The following is a 16,153-nucleotide window of genomic DNA, read 5'->3' on the forward strand; positions in this document are numbered from 1 at the left end:
GAAAAATGATGGCCTAACAATTGACTGAAAAGACGCGAATATATAAAAAAATGATCTCAATAACTATACTCAATTTTAAAGGTAAAAAAATTAAATTGTACTAAATTTACAACAGTAGCACTTATACTTGTTTCTTTTCCCTGAACAAAATTAGAAGTAGTAAGTATGAATCCAACACGATATAGGTCAACTTACACTCTTAACCATCCCCCTAAAACCAGTAAAACAAAATCCCATAATCCCTCGTGCTGTTTCCAAAAGTATATTTAAAATTTTGTTCCCATTTACCATCTAAATGTACAAACACACAACTCCCCCTGGCCTACCCTACCCAAGACAGCTACTCTCACAGACGGTGGCTTCCATCAGGGAACTTGAAGGGGCACTTCGCTCTCTCGAGCGAGCTGTCTCTACGAAAACAACATTCCCGCGGCCTTGAAAACGTTCACGGGACTATAAAAACGGTTCTTGGTCTACGCACCTGAGTCCTATTTTTCTACTAATACAAAAGCAAGTAGCTAGGTATGAAACAACAGCACAGGACAAGGTGGGAAGTCAATAATGATTTAATGACTGCTTGTTACTATAAATACTATGACAAATAGTTTACAAACACCAACTCTAAAGACTGTTATCAGATACTGCTGATTAAATACTAGTTTAGTAAACTGCTGGCCTAAAGTAGATATATACAGAAAGGAACACTGCCAAAAATTCTTTTACAAAGTAGAATAAAATTTCACCTTAATATACTGTTGAACTTGGACAGGCTCAAATCCAGTGAAAAGCACAAAAGGGGTCAATTCTGGTGTTAACTTTTTAGTAGGAGGTGGTATATCTTCAATTCTATAAAATAAATACACACAAAACAGAATGATGATTTTATTATTTACTTAAAATAAAAATGTTCTCTAGAAAACAACGGATTTTAATAGCTTTAATAATAGCTCTAAGTGTGTGTGGTTTTTTTCTTAAAGGAAAAATGCAGTGAGTTACCTGTCCTTCCTTTCTCCCCATTTATACAAAGTCACCCCAAAAAGACCGTATCTGGCACCTCCACGGGAAGTAGCCAGTTAACGTACGGTCAGGAGGGACACTGTCCTCTTGCTCATCAATCTCCTTCCCCTCCCAATTAAAACTATTTTAAAAAGGCTTTAAAAAGAAGGCAATCACGGACGCTGGTCTTCTCCACCTCGCTGATCGGCTAGTTTACCGGTCCTTCCTAAGGCGGCTTGTCCTCACGTCAGCAAGCGCATGGCATCGGCGAGAGGGAGCACCCGGCCCTCTCCCACCCCTCCCCGCCCACACCAGCGGGCACAGACGAGCTGCCTGACTCAAGCACACATCTTCCTAATCAGTCTTTGATGTTTCCTTGCATTTTTTTCAAATCTTATTTTTAGGTTATATTTAGTTGAGACAGTCTAGGTAAAAATTCTTTTTTTAAGTTTACTTATGGTAATTTTATGACAGTCTTAAAAAAATATAATCCCACATAAGATTTTACTAAAAAATGCGGTAATTTACAGGTTGTATGGCCGTAGGAACGGAAGGAGGAAAAGACGAGCAGCAAGGAAGAGGGAAGAGGAAGAAACTGGTAACGGCAAAAGACGACGTGAGCAGTTAACCTGCAGAATTTTCTAGAATTACGCAGAGAGAACAAAGCTCCCTTGCTTTGCTCCTGCATTTGCTGTGCCTTACTAACTAAATGATTGGCAGGACCTCCTCACTGACTAGTACTGGCCAACCACATCTCTACCCGGTGAGACTAGTCAAGTCTGCAGGCCCCAAGCCAAACGCGAGGTGCAGCATGTGGGCACACGTCCTTCCACAGGGTCTTGGTCCCATCCCATCTGGTTCATGGCGTTACCCTCCCCTGCTCCTCTGACTCAAAGCTGAGGACACTCACGCCTGCGCGCCTGGGGCTGGGGTTCCTGTCCCCCACCCATCCCAGCACAGGAGCTCATCTTTTACAGACTGGAGTTCTCATAAGGTTTTGCTTAAATAAAAAGATTTAACAGTTTTTTTAATAAAAGAGAAAAAAATGCTGGCCTATTCACCATTTATCTGCAGCAATAAAATGAGACATATTACAATACAGCTGTGAAGCAACAAGCAAATCCTTTTAAATCCTGTATACTGTGACAATTTTTAGAAACTTCCCCAATTGCCACCATTTTCTAAAACAGACTGTAAAAGATAACCCCCTACAGAAGAGTAAGGGGATTATTCATACCTGGCTCTTTTGGAAGAAGGCTGGCTATTAGTTACTTCATTCTGTTTCATTTTGGTAGGTAGTCTCACACCCTGTAATTAAAATATTATTTCCTTTAATCAAACTCCCAAGTAAGACAGTAGCTTCCAAGAGATTTATGTGTCAAACACCCAAACGATCTCCTCATATACGAGAATCGCACTCTCCACATCCAAACCCGCACCTGCCTAGGAAGACAAGCAGGACCCCAGTCAGGAGCAGAGGTGACTTTCCAGAGAACCTCGGCCACTTCCCAGCCTGCCTTCTTTAGTCACCAAGTCCTATCAGTTCTCTAAAATGTCTTCATCCTTTTCTCTCTTCACTTTAGTTACAGACGTCGTCCTCAACCTCAAACTTTTCAGAACAGTGTCCATTTCAAATATTTTGTCTGCATCCCAATTTTGAATTTGGAAAACATATTCAATGCAATAATATCCCCTAAAAAAAGACTATCCCTGAAACAAATTTCACCTATGAAGGTTCTCCAAAGATCTGACACGACAACCAGATCACAGCGCTGTTAAGAGCAAGACACGGTGTTGCAGGCCACAGGGTTTCCCAGGCCCGACACTCATCTCCCTGGAGCAACTCGAGTGCCTGACCTGGGCGACAGCGAGCCACGTGGAGAGGAGAGAAGAAGGCACCCCTCCCCGAGGAGCAGCCGCGTCCACGCCCACCTCTCCCCGCGAGGCGGCCCCATGTCCACTCCCCACTCGGCTGCGGCTCCCTGTCCACCCTCTTCACATCTTGAGCGCAGAGGTTTTTCCAAAGACATCCTGTTTATGTTAACTATTTGAAGCAACTACCTCTCGATTTTACTAGTTTATGTTAACTACAACTTAGATTTTCTGAATATTGCTACTATAACTAGACCACCAGAACATATATACGCATATCTAGAGAAAACACTTGAGCCTATTAGCCTCTTCAGATACGGAAACTCCAGCTTTACAGTAATCTGCAGGAGGGGTTAGACTTTTTCTACCACCGTCACAAGAGAACAACCGCTCGACTTCCACGGCAACGACCACACTCACGTCTCCAAGTTACCATTCCTCGGCAGCGGTGCCAGAAACAGACAGTAGGCTTAAAAAAGGCTTCCTGGTCACTAAGACTTTCAGCCGTCAGTTACTGGTACAGACATAAGAGGACTCGACATCCGGAGCCCCTAACACAACTGCAGAACCTAAGCCTTGTGGTTCAGGGCGGAAAATCTCTGATGATCACTTTCCGAGCTTGATCTTAAAACCCACCATAAAACGTCTTTCATCCAAATGAACTGGGAGACTATTTGCTTTTGCTGATGTGTCAGAGCTGGTCATGTTTTATTAAAATCATAATTACTAGCTTAGGGGAAAAAATGCCTACACAACCACATGATCATCAGGAAGAAAACAGACAGCAGCCTCGAGGCTCCCTGAGAGGCTCCGGGTAACTGCGAGCAGCTTCCGGACCAGCAGTGGGAAATGAGCGCGTCACAGCACCAACAAGCAGACACAGACAGGTGTCACTTGACGATGCTGACAAGAACATTCTCCTCAGCCAGCTGTTTACATGACCACAAACCCTAAACGGCCTCTGTAGCTGACAGGGTGGGGTGAAAATCCAGAGCACAGGGCCTGGAAGTCCACTACCAAAAACGCAGGCTGACATAGAACGCGGATGTCAGCCTGAACCTCTGAATCGCACTATCAAGCAACACACAAAGGCTGCTTTTCTCACAGCGACCGCAGTTAAACAGTGACGATTCACAGCAGAGAAATTCTTCAGCAAGAAATGACTGAAATGGGGGCTGGCCCCGTGGCCGAGTGGTTAAGTTCGCGCACTCCACAGCAGGCGGCCCAGTGTTTCGTTGGTTCGAATCCTGGGCGCGGACATGGCACTGCTCATCAGACCACGCTGAGGCAGCGTCCCACATGCCACAACTAGAAGAACCCACAACGAAGAATACACAACTATGTACCGGGGGGCTTTGGGGAGAAAAAGGAAAAAATAAAATCTTTAAAAAATAAAAAAATAAAAAAATAAATAAAAAAAAATAAATAAATGATGGCTCAAGGCAAAAAAAAAAAAAAAAAAAAGAAAGAAATGACTGAAATGGTAATGTGCAGAAACAGTGAGAAACACACGCTCTGCCCATCGTGCTGACAGAGGAGAAAGCTGAGGGCCCCTCACTCCGAAGGCAGCCCAAACCTGTCTCCCAACCAGCACCCACAGGCATTCACACTTCCAGAACGGCCCCTCCTGAGAGCACGCCATCAGAGACCTCAACCAGAGTGAGGGGACTCACGCTGGGACCTGAGGACACTGTGTCCTGTTACAGGAGCTCGGGCCCCATTCACTCCTCCTCGGAGCCTAGAGCGAGTATAGGTCCAGGGTTTGCAATGCCTGTTGCCATAGTCCTTGCCTCTCTAACCGTATGAGAACAAGCAGTCTTACCGCATTCTCTTCTCCAATTCTTTAAGCAATCACAAAGCTCTTTGAAGCAAATAATGCTCCTCATGAGTATAAATATGGATGACAGACCATATCATCAATTAAGAGAGAAAACAGACACAAGGCACACACTTCATGACAGGTGGGAGGACACAGCCTTTGTCTGTTGTTAAGTTGACAAATTACTAAAAGAATTTTAATTTACAAATACAAACATACCTACTGCATTTTTACAGTACAGTAATAGCCAAAGTAAGGTTATTAACTTGACGTACCATCAACAACTCTGCTGACACTTTCAGTGGAACTCTCCAAGCATCTAAAGAGAGAAAGACATTATTTTTACAAAGATACATTGTTTAAACAGAAAAGCCTGTTCATAAAAGCCCCCTCTGGGGCTGGTAATCCTAGACACACAGGCGGTTAGCTGAGGACATTTCATAAAGATAAATGTGAGGACTGCACTTAAGTTACACAAAGTTCTCAGTGCCAGGTGAGGAGGAATCGCAGGCGGTTGCTGGAAGGCGCTGGTGGCTTGGTTCACGGTACCCCTCCTACAATGGCTAGCACCAAGGCAGCCAGCGCGCGGCACAGACACCGCGTCTGAAGCAAAGGCCCTGCCCGCTCGCCGGGCGTCAGCCAGCTCTGGGAACCACAGAGTCTGGCCTCTAACAAACCACCCATGCCGAGAGGTGGCCAACACGAAGGACCACAGGGCGCTGGGGATGGCTGAAGGGACTGGCTCGCTGCCCAGAGGGTGACCATGTGAGACACTCAGAGACGGAACGGGTTCCACGCGAAGGCAGACCCGCAGATGCATCACAGGGACGCAGACGCAGCGCAAGATGAAGAGCTGTCTCATGGTTAAAGCCGTCCGAAAACAGAACTTAACGGGCTTCTTTAAAAGAGAACATAGGAAAGCAGCGTGCTTTCCCAGACAGACCCAGGCATTCTGCGTCACTGAACGGAGCAGCAGCAGGCGTGCACACTCCTGCCTCTCGTCACGGCAACCCATCCAAGTACGACAAGGACAAAGAGGAAGAGACGTGGACGTGGACTTAAACCGGGAGGACAGCAGGGGACGCTTCATGGGGAGGCCGCACTCTGGGTAAATGATAACTGGCTTAAGAGACAGGACTGCAAAGGTTTCTGAGTTCCTTCCATCTCTAAAAGTCCATTTTAAAAAAGAAAATAAAACTATCAAACCAACAAAAGATTCTGGGCAGAGTGTGGGGAGAAGGAAGACAGAGTGTGGAGGGACCCAGGAAATGCGCCTAGAACTGACGAGAGCGCTAAGGCCGAGGCTGGCGGTGAGCGTGAGGAAGAGCTGCGGGAGCGCGCCTGCCATTTCCTGAAGCAAAACGCAGAGCACCAGAGTCCACTCACCCAGGAGACTGAAAACCAGCTGCGGGGTGGGGGCGAACGGGTCGGCCAGGTTGAAGGCGGTGTAGCGACTGTACTGGACCTGCCTCAGCGCCTCGAAGTTCCCGAGAAGGATGTCGCCGAGCCACTGGGCGTTCACGCAGGGGATCCTCCACTCTTTGGCTTTTTCATACTTTAAACCAGCTGGTCTTTTTTTGTGGAGAAGAAAACACATTTATTAAATGTCAGAGTTGTCTGCTGTCCAAATTTCTATATATTTTCCCCAGAAGCCAATAAAGAACACCTCCTCATACTGGGACGGCAGGGCCACCGTAGCGAAGTTGACGCAATCGCAGGCTGAGAACCAAAGCATTCTTCAAGGCTCCTCCTGGGTTACAAGATCCTCTGCTAGTCCCACTTTTACCTTATTCCTGTCACCTAATTTAATGAATTCAAATTTCACTAGTTCACCTAATTTCATTCAAACGTTTTGTAGATATTCCTGCTAGCATTATCATGAATACCACTGCCATTCTTTCAACAGACTCTGATGTTCACACTCGAATTCCCACCACAAAACTGTGACATTAGGAAACACAGAATTGTTGAAACAGCCATACAATGTGTGTAAATTTAAGATTAAACACGGCTTACTCTTTACAGATGAGGACGGTGTTGCTGCGGCACAGGTAGCCCGTGTACTTGGCACCTGCCAGGTAAGCCATCAACTTGAGGTCGTCTCTGTCACTGTCGACAAATCCAGTCACAGAAATAATCTAAGGGAAAAAAGAGCAAATGAGGTCAAAATACAATGACTATTTAACCCAGTTAATACAACTCTCTCTTCTACATTTTAGTTGTTTTATACAGACATGTATATTTTCATCCTTTCTTCGGCAATAGAGGAGATATTTAGTAAAATCATTCCTAAGAATGTCAAGACCAGAATTTTGTTAATGGTAAAAACGGTACATGGTCATCATGGAGGGGGAGAAAAATGAACATGAGATACCAAATAAGGGAAAACCTTTCTGTCAACGTGACGTTGTTCAAATAATTTTAAGCAAGTTATTTTACTAAGCACATAAACATCAGTTAGTTCTTTACTCTACTTACTGATCCCAACTTTGAGATCATTTGAGAGCTACTGATAAAGTTCTGCCCAACTGTGGCCACCTCTGATGCGAGACACCCAACTTATTTTAGGCTGTTAAACAGCGTCAAAGACTTCGGTGAATCATTTAAACGTCCAGTATGTGCGGGGAAGTGTGCCTGTTCCAGGGGCACAGGGCACTCATGAGCCGGGCCAGACGCCGGGGCGGGAGCCAGGAAGGGAGGGCAGCCGGCGTGTGGGGACCGCCGGAGGAGGACCACCCAGCAGACAAACGATGGGCCTCACGTGCTGGGAACACGGCTTTCCTCCTGGGGGGAACGCCACGGGGAAGTGGAGGGCGCGATGAGGAGGCACCATCTTCTTCCTCTTCAAGACGGCGTTTAACCAGTGCGCCGTGACACACCTCTTCCTCTCCCGTATTGCCTACCAAACAGAAATTACGGCTGTGTTGTTTTTGTTTTTTAACTGCACGATTAAATACAAAATTTTAAGTTGTATAACTACAATGCCACCTTTATTGGAAGCCCTACAAAAATTTCATGACGTTTAGCACTCACTTTACTAGAGTAACAAACTACAAAGTGGAGCCAGTTGATTTTAACACAAGCTGAAAGTGTTACCATGTACACAGGAACAAGAGCCTGCGATGGGGGATAAAAGCAACAGACTCTAACAAACTTCAAAATAACTAATCACAAAATGAGATAACATTGATGATCATCAAAATTAAAATTCCCCCATAAGAACAGAGGGCCCCACAGACCACAAGTTATGAAAAAATATAACTGCCCACCGAAAATCAACGAGTGTCACCTCACTAGTATTTCTACATTTTTTGCTGAAAAGTGGATTCAGTAAACGGCTATACTCTTTAAGGAGTTTCCTGGAGGTCACCTACCACACACACATTACCATTACTCTGTCTACAAATAAGAACATTTTCAAGAAAAGAGAAGAAACAAAACTTCAGGGGATAAGACAAGGTGGCCCAGAGGAGCAAGCTCACACCCTGCGGGCTGCGCAGAAGCTCTGTGAGGCACTCGTCCCGCCAGGCCCTTGCGTCCCGAGTCCCACAAGGGGAGGAAAGCCTGCTTCCACCCACCCTTTATTTGCTGCTGCCTTGGATCTAAGGGGAAGGAGTGTCTATGCTTTCCTTAGCGCTACTTGGGGATTTCTCTTTCTCCTCCATTGCTCAAAGACATAAAAGCCTAGAGTCCAAAGGATGTCTATCCCACCGAAGATCAATGAAAATTAGTAGGAAGCAACTCTCCTATTTTCACAAGTAGAAAAAAGTCCTTTCAAAATACACAAATTACTAGAATCCTACAATGGCCCATAAACAGGGGCAGACTGCTCCAGCCCCGGCTGAGGCCACGTGACTCACCTGTGCGTACATTCCACTGACTTGGCTCTCACAGAGAAGGTGTGTGCACCGACTGGAGAAGGCAGGGTCCACAGCGCCGCCGTGCGCCTGGATGATCTAGACACACACGACAGCAAAGCATCACTGACTCTGAGCGCTCAGGAGAATGGAGCAGAATTGTAATTTCAAATAAGGCAGCAATTAAAAGAAACCATCATATATTTATGTAGTATATTTCCCCAAAGTATAAACGATATGTATCAGTTACATTTATGGAATTTTCCACCCAGCACTATAAAATGAAAATGAACTCTAACACTCATTTAATCTGAATTTCCAGAGGCAAAGAGAAGAAAAACGGAATGTTCTCTTTCCATGACAGGGTTTCTCAACCTGGCATTACTGACATTTCAGACCAGCTAATTCTGTGTTGTGGGGGGCTGCCCACCGCGTCAAATGATGTTGGTGGCACCCCTGCCCTCTACCCACTAGATGCCAACAGCATTCTCCCATTGTGACAACTAAAAACGTCTCCCGACACTGTCCATGTCCCCCGCAGGCAGAATCGCACTGGTAAAAGCCATTATTCTAAAAGGAAAACAACAGCACAGCAGATTGAGGCTAGCAAATCTGAAAAACTTACTTTTAAAAATAGATTCCACTTTTTGGGGTGAGGGAACTGATATGTGTCCTGACTGTGGTGGTTGCATGCCTACGTGGCATTAGTGGCATTTGCAAAATTCAAAAAAGTGTGTTCCAAAAAAGGGAGAATTTTACTGTATGTTAAAAAAGATCTGCCTCACAAAATGGTTCTGCTTCACTTACTACTTTTTAAATTTAATTTTATGTTAATTATAGTGAGTCATAAACACAGTTTAATAAGGCATATGACAAAAACAGCAGTTTCCTCTCCCACTTGTTTTCCATCCCGGTGAAGCAACCACATTCAGTCTTTCACTAACTCCTCTGATAATTACTAACACACTCTAAGACATTTTATACTATGCCTTTGTTTTCCAGTTTCATATGTTATCTACCAACCTCCTACTACATAGGGCACATGGACACACTCACACACTCTCCGAGAGCTCCTAATTGGGTTACATCACAATTCTTGTTTGAATCAGTCTTTGGGATTTAACACAGTGTAGCTCAGCCACTGGGATTAAAATGGCACACTGGACTAAAGTTCCTTTCTTGTACAAAATTTGTTTTCCCTGATGTTGACTGCTTTATTCCCCACCCTCCCGCCTATCTTTTTCTTAGTGTTCTACAAAACCTTCGCCATTTCATTCCCAAACCTTTCAAAGCAATGTCATGTGTTGGTTTAAAAACATCTCCACAAATCCTCTGACACTCCTCCCTTTAAGAGTCGGAGCTTCAGTCCCCTCACCCTGAGTATGGACGAGACACAGAATACGGTGGAACTGACAGCGTGTGGCTTCCTCCCAGCTCTGCCTCGGGCCCCGCACCTGGGGGAAGCCGGTGCCACGTTGTGAGGATGCTCAAGCAGCCCTATGGAGAGGCCCCGTGGGGAGAAGCTGAGGCCTCCTGCCAACAGCCGTGAAGAGCGCCATACTGAAGTGGCTCCTGCAGCCCAGTCAGCTCTTTACATGAGGAAGCCCCAGCGCCATCCTGACTGCAACCTCATGAGAGTGCCTGAGCCTCAGCCACCCTGCTAAGTCACTTCAGGATTTCCAACCCACAATGAGACTGTGAGATGATGCTTGGTGTTTTAGGTTACCAAGTTCTGGGGGCCTCTTACACAACGATAGGAAACGAATCTAGTCCATCGGTACATTAGAGCGTATCCAGTAATCTACTAATGTCATTTTTAACTTGCGTGTCCCTCCTGGAACTCTGTCTTCCTGTCCTAACTTTGGCCGGTCAACCTCTAGTCCTATTTTCAAGTGTATCTGGCATTTCGCTTTGCCTTCAACCTAAGAATTCCCTTCCATCTCTGTGTCAGAGCCCCCACTCTTGACTCCTACATCTTCCTCTTTGCTGGTCCAGTGGCTTCCTAAGAATGAGCACATGGGCGGTACATGTTTTGACTGTGGAACCCTGAAAATATCTATTCCAAGTCTTATCTGATTGACAGACTAGACACATTATCTAGGTTGGGAATTACTTCCCTCAGAATCGTGAAGACCTTGCTTGACAGTCTTCTAGCTCCACGTCTGAGACGCCGACACTCCCCGTTCCTGACCTGTGACCCTCCTCCTTGCTACCGAGCTTCAACCAGCTCTCTCACACGTTCTGAACTTTCACGACTGCCATAACCATGCTTATCATTCCTTTCAATCCAGGGACGCATGTGCTTCAGTTGTAAGCTATTTTCTTTACTAATTTTCTTGCCTTCATTTCCTTTGGTCTTCAACTTCTATTTTTTAATGACAGACCCGCTGGACTAATGCTATAACTTAAAAAAACACAATCAAAATCACTTTAAATTTCTGCTGCTGTAATTGTGAAGCAGGCCCCTCACTCTCCGTCCTCCAGCCACTGCCCTAGCTCAGGTTATTGGCATCTCCCAACTGGCTTACAACCTAGTCATTTCCCTGCTCTCCCTTAATTCAACATTTCATGATTTAAGATGTACAGCTCCCCCGTTCCATATGCTTTAAAGACTTTGGGGAGAAAACTCCAATGTCCATAACATGGCATATAAATGAGCTCTTAGAAGACACAGCCTGGCCTTTCCCCGCCCCCCTACCTCCTGGACCCCCAAGGATGTGTGTCTTCCCTCTGCCCCCAGCCCTTTCTGCAACCATATGTCTTTGCCTATGCTGCTCTCTACCTGGGACACCTTCCCCTAACTTTTACTCCCACTTGTCCTTTAAGATGGAGTTCAGAAGATCTTCCTTCACACACCCACCTCCGCCAACCCAACGGGTTAATGTCTTTTCCCAGGGCTCTCCCTGCACCTATTTCCTGCCTCCTCATTATCTGTGCATGTGGCTCTTTCTCCAACTGGTTCACAGGTTTCTCAGTCTCATTTATCCATCGATATTCCTCAGGTCTTCCAGCACGCCTGGCATACAAGCAGGGTTTAAACACCAGCGACGCTTACAAGGAAGCACACTCAAGATGCATTCAAAGCGCATGTAAACTCATTAAAAACAAAAATTGACTCAGTTTTGATTGGGACATTATAAGAAAAAGTGTTTACATTTTCTTTAAGGGCCATCATGCAAAATAATAAATGAATAAACGGACTACAGTTCCCCAAGTGAACTAGAAGACGCTGAGGCCCCTTCCAACCTGGAGAGTCCCTAATTTCTAACACTCGCCTCTGGAGAGACAGAGGTGATAAAGCAGTCAGGTCGATGGTCCCTATCCTAGGTCACCAAAAACCTGAACTTACTCCCACACTCCCAGTTATATACAAATAATTCGTGTCCCTCAGAATCTCAGAGCTGAAAAGAACCTTAAGAATGATAAACAATTTTCCCCTTACAGCTTAGAAAACTAAAGCCCAGAAAAATGATGTGACTCGGTCACAGAGAAAGTGTCAATAAAGATGCCCACATACATTCAGAACACACAGATCTGTATCTCAGTGGAGGCAGCCAAATGAACAAAGCCAAGTCTACGTTCAGAAAGGAAAATCTTCAAATGCAAAGTTTTCTTCTTCCAGGCACAACCTCACCCTTTTCCAGGTGGCCAGCAGCTGCTTATCAGACATCTGCTCTGGATAATCCGCGATTGCAAACACACATCCCAGTAAGAAGCCTTCTTCTGGAACTAGAATAGAATTATACAAGGAAAAGAAAATTAAAACCCCATGAATATGTGCACACAAAAAATAACACAGCTCATTTTGCTGAGTTCAATCTGAATTTATGAACTTAATCACTCCTGACCATGACGTTCCAGCAGCAGTCTGAGTACATCTGGGATAGTGCGAGACATACTGGCTTGACTGTCTATATAAAATGATTAAAAAGTGAAACCGACAGTTTCTGCCTGGGCACTGAGCACTGGGTGTTGGTCCTTGTGGCAGACCAACATTCTCTGGACACCAGCGTTCACTTCAGGGCACGGTGTCCCATGTACCAAAGAACATGTGACTATTCATTATTCTAATTACATCCTTGTTAGGTAGGAGATGCACGTTTCCTAAGTTGTGAGAATTAGTTTGACATGAATTCTTACCCTACCCTCAAACACTCTCAAAGCGCTTATGTAAGTACAAGATGTTTAGGAGAGAGAAAGAAAAAATCCACGTTACTAACTCTCCACTGCTGGGTCGTGTCCAAAAAGCTGGTGCTGCGGCAGTGGCGGCTGTGGGTGCGGGGGCTGCGCGGGCGCAGCTGGATGCTGCAGCCCAGGCGTCTGACTCAGATGCTGCGCCGTCTGAGTTTGCATGTGCTGCTGCTGCTGCTGCTGCTGGTGCAGACGCTGCTGCTGCTGGAGAAGGCTGTGCTGCTGCTGCAGCAGGCTGTGCTGCTGCTGCTGTAACTGTGCGAGTTGTTGCTGCTGCAGCTGCTGTTGCTGCAGCTGATGCAACTGTTGCTGCAGGGCATGCTGCTGCTGCAGGGGCTGGAGCTGCTGCTGAGGACGGTGCAGCTGCTGCTGAGCATGCAGCTGCTGCTGCGGAAACGGCAGCTGCTGCTGTGGGAACTGATGCTGATGGACTTGCTGCTGCTGTGGGAATGGATGCGACTGCTGCTGGGGGTAAGGCTGCTGAGAAATCTGCGGCTGCTGCTGCTGGAGCTGCATGATCTGCTGGGGTGGAAGGTGCAGAACTGGGTGCTGCTGTGTCTGGGGCGGATGCTGCTGTTGTTGCAGATGTGGCTCTGGCGTCACTTTCACTTGGCCGAACAAGACTGCATTGGCATTTGCATGGCCCTGCTGGCTGTGATTCACCTGCTGTTCTAAATTTTTTGTAGGTGCTGAAAGGGACTGTAAGATCTAGAAAATGAAAATTAGGTAAAGTCAATACCAATGGTTACTAAAATGTACTAATATTCTCTTAAGAGAATAATAGTATGTCCTACCTGTTTAATATTCAACTGAATGAGAAGCATCAAACAATTGGAAGCTTCAAAAACAATACTGCATTTTTTTTGGTATTCATTAAGCACGAACTTTAATAAAGCAAATATATATTTTGAGACCACCAAAATTTGAAACTGAATAAGGAAAATAGAATAAGCTAATGAATTAAAGTTGACAAACATAAACACTCATATGGCTGATGTGTTTTATAGAACGCAGAGTGACAAGGCAGCAAAAAAAAAAAAGAAGTGTTCTGTCCTATGTACTTCTCGGGCTGTGGGCGCCAGAGGCTGTGCTCCACCTGCAATGTTCTGCCGTGCGCAGGGCCTCTCTGGTGCCCCTCCCCGTCCTGTCCTCTCCACAGACCTTCTCCTAAGTGAGGGATGCTCCAGGAATGACAGGCAGGGAGGGCACCCAGCAGCCTGAGCCAAGCCCCCGTTCTACAGATGCCATTTCCTGACAAAGAAAGGGGTCCAGGGAGAGGTGAGCACCAAGAGCACCTGCAAGTGAAAGCACTGGACCAAGCTGCCCCAGACAGCAGCCAGCCCCATGAGAGCCACCAGCCTCTGCTCCTCTGCACGCCCTGCGCTGTGTCCTGGCACACTCCATACATGAGGGACAGAGAAGACACCAACCATGGGTTTCTTCAACACTCTCCCAAGGGAGAAACCATCAGTACAGCTGGTAAATCAGCCTTCCTCAAAAATGACTTGGAACTCTTTAGATGGAACAAAAATGTCTCAGGCTAGAGGAAAGCCTACTGGCCAGACTATTTCCCTTCTAGTTCATTCTGCTTCACAAGGATGGAAGTAAGCTGAGAGCTTTGTATAAGCTGAGGGGTGGGAGGGGACAGGACAAGGGATTAAGAGGTACCACCAAGTCAAGCATCAGATTGCAAGCTGCTTTATTAGCTTACACAGGGCTGAACCAAACGAAACATGTTATACAATGAATTTTTCCAAAATGCTCAAATGACAAAAATTGGAAGCCAACTTCCTATGGTCTTGGGAACCCGTAACAGTCAAATGGATTTTACTAAAACTCAGTCAATACGACTTAACCCTATTAAAAGCATACTTGTCATTTAAATAAAACTCTAAAATTTAATTTTAACATAAACCAGAGTTATATGAAAATCTCAAATATGTTTTTAACATGTATCTCCCACTTAGTCTCCAAAACATAAAGGTTATATAATTCGCTAGGGGTAACAGACTTTGGATTTAGTGATGAAATGAGTTTAAAATTGAAGTCAGTCAAACTCAAGAGCTTGGGTACACCAGTCTTTGACATCTTCTTATAGATAAGACACCTCTATAAGGAGATTCAACAACTCCTCAGTTGAGCTCTAAGCAAAAAGAAATTTTTTTAACCAATTTTTAAATCATAAAGTAACTGTTTCTTCTCTATGCTTAAAAGTACTAAAAAGTACCCAGGAAAGTGGAAGGGGAAATTCACCCCTCCACACACGATGCCCAAGTAGCAGAACAGCATTTGGGATGCTGACATGCCCAGAAAAAAGCAGGGGGAGGGGAGGAGGACACCTGCTGGTGGGTATGTCCGTCAGCCATGGGCCCACACACATGAAACTCGTGCGAACAGTGGCTGCCTCTGGAAAGAAACCAGAGTTAGGGGTGGGGCGGAGTTTAACATCACTTCATAGCCTTCAGTATCACGGAATCTTTTTATTTCATACATATATTATTTTTTGACCCTGAGGAGTAAACAACCCACGTAAATTTGATGGGCAATAAGGTAATAAATACCCATCTGCCATAACGAACAGGGCTGAGCCAGCTGTTTGCCACGAGCTGCTCCCATTGCACCCCCAGCCCAGATCAAAGGGGAGGTCTGGAAAGTCTGAAGGACCTTCACACACAAGGGGAGTTTATGTTAGGAGGGCCAGTGGGAACGCCTGAGGCCAGAGGGTGTTCCTCGCAACTCTCATTGCTCTGAGTTGCCAGGAGGACTCACTGGGTTTGCCTTCTTTATGGGTGACCACAACTGGAGGGGCTGAGGGAGGCCGGGGTGTGACAGGAGGGCCACTTGGAGCAGATGAAGATTCAAGATCAGAGCCCCAGCCAGGAATGAAAATGGACCTTGGCCTAGAAAGTCATGCACCTGGCAGGCCAGTGCGGGTCTGAAGGCACAGGTCTAGCTGGGGAGCAGGCACCTTGGAGGACCAGCCATTGAGATGCCTCTTAAAACAGCTTCTGTACTCATCAGATGGCTTTTTCAACCCTCTGAACTGCCTCAGGTTGAAAACATACGTTAGTCCTGAAGAATCAAGAAAAACATTCTTAATTACTTGATCACATAATTTGCCATACTGCAAACAACAATTTTTTCTTTTTCTTTTTTTTTTTTTATAAGATTGGCCCTGAGCTAACATCTGTGCCAATCTTCCTCCACTTTGCATGTGAGATGCCACCACAGCATGGCCCAATGAGCAGTGCATAGGTCCACGCCCAGGATCTGAACCCGCAAACCCTGGCACGCCAAAGTAGAGCACAGGAACCCAACCACTACACCACCGGGCCAGCCCACAAACAATTTTTCCTGAATGTCAAGTGTGAATTTTTCCTTTGTGGCTGTCACAGCCCTTATTTAAATTACTTAACAA

At 45.7% G+C, this 16,153-nt stretch overlaps 1 protein-coding gene across 1 annotated transcript in view; it reads right to left on the bottom strand.

The window, feature by feature from the left end:
* Positions 1 to 16,153, bottom strand: part of PAXIP1 (PAX interacting protein 1) — a 60,273-nt gene that overhangs the window by 16,058 nt on the left and 28,062 nt on the right. Inside the window, exons 7-15 of the mRNA XM_046670225.1 lie at positions 12,765 to 13,443; positions 12,179 to 12,273; positions 8,548 to 8,643; positions 7,449 to 7,586; positions 6,704 to 6,825; positions 6,074 to 6,258; positions 4,963 to 5,006; positions 2,234 to 2,304; positions 744 to 846 (exon numbers count right to left, since the gene is read on the bottom strand). Of these exons, the coding sequence (XP_046526181.1) occupies positions 744 to 846; positions 2,234 to 2,304; positions 4,963 to 5,006; positions 6,074 to 6,258; positions 6,704 to 6,825; positions 7,449 to 7,586; positions 8,548 to 8,643; positions 12,179 to 12,273; positions 12,765 to 13,443 (1,533 nt within the window). The remainder of the gene's footprint in view (positions 1 to 743; positions 847 to 2,233; positions 2,305 to 4,962; positions 5,007 to 6,073; positions 6,259 to 6,703; positions 6,826 to 7,448; positions 7,587 to 8,547; positions 8,644 to 12,178; positions 12,274 to 12,764; positions 13,444 to 16,153) is intronic.

Source organism: Equus quagga, chromosome 8 (genome assembly GCF_021613505.1).
Source record: "Equus quagga isolate Etosha38 chromosome 8, UCLA_HA_Equagga_1.0, whole genome shotgun sequence".
In the NCBI taxonomy this organism is placed as follows: Eukaryota; Metazoa; Chordata; class Mammalia; order Perissodactyla; family Equidae; genus Equus; species Equus quagga.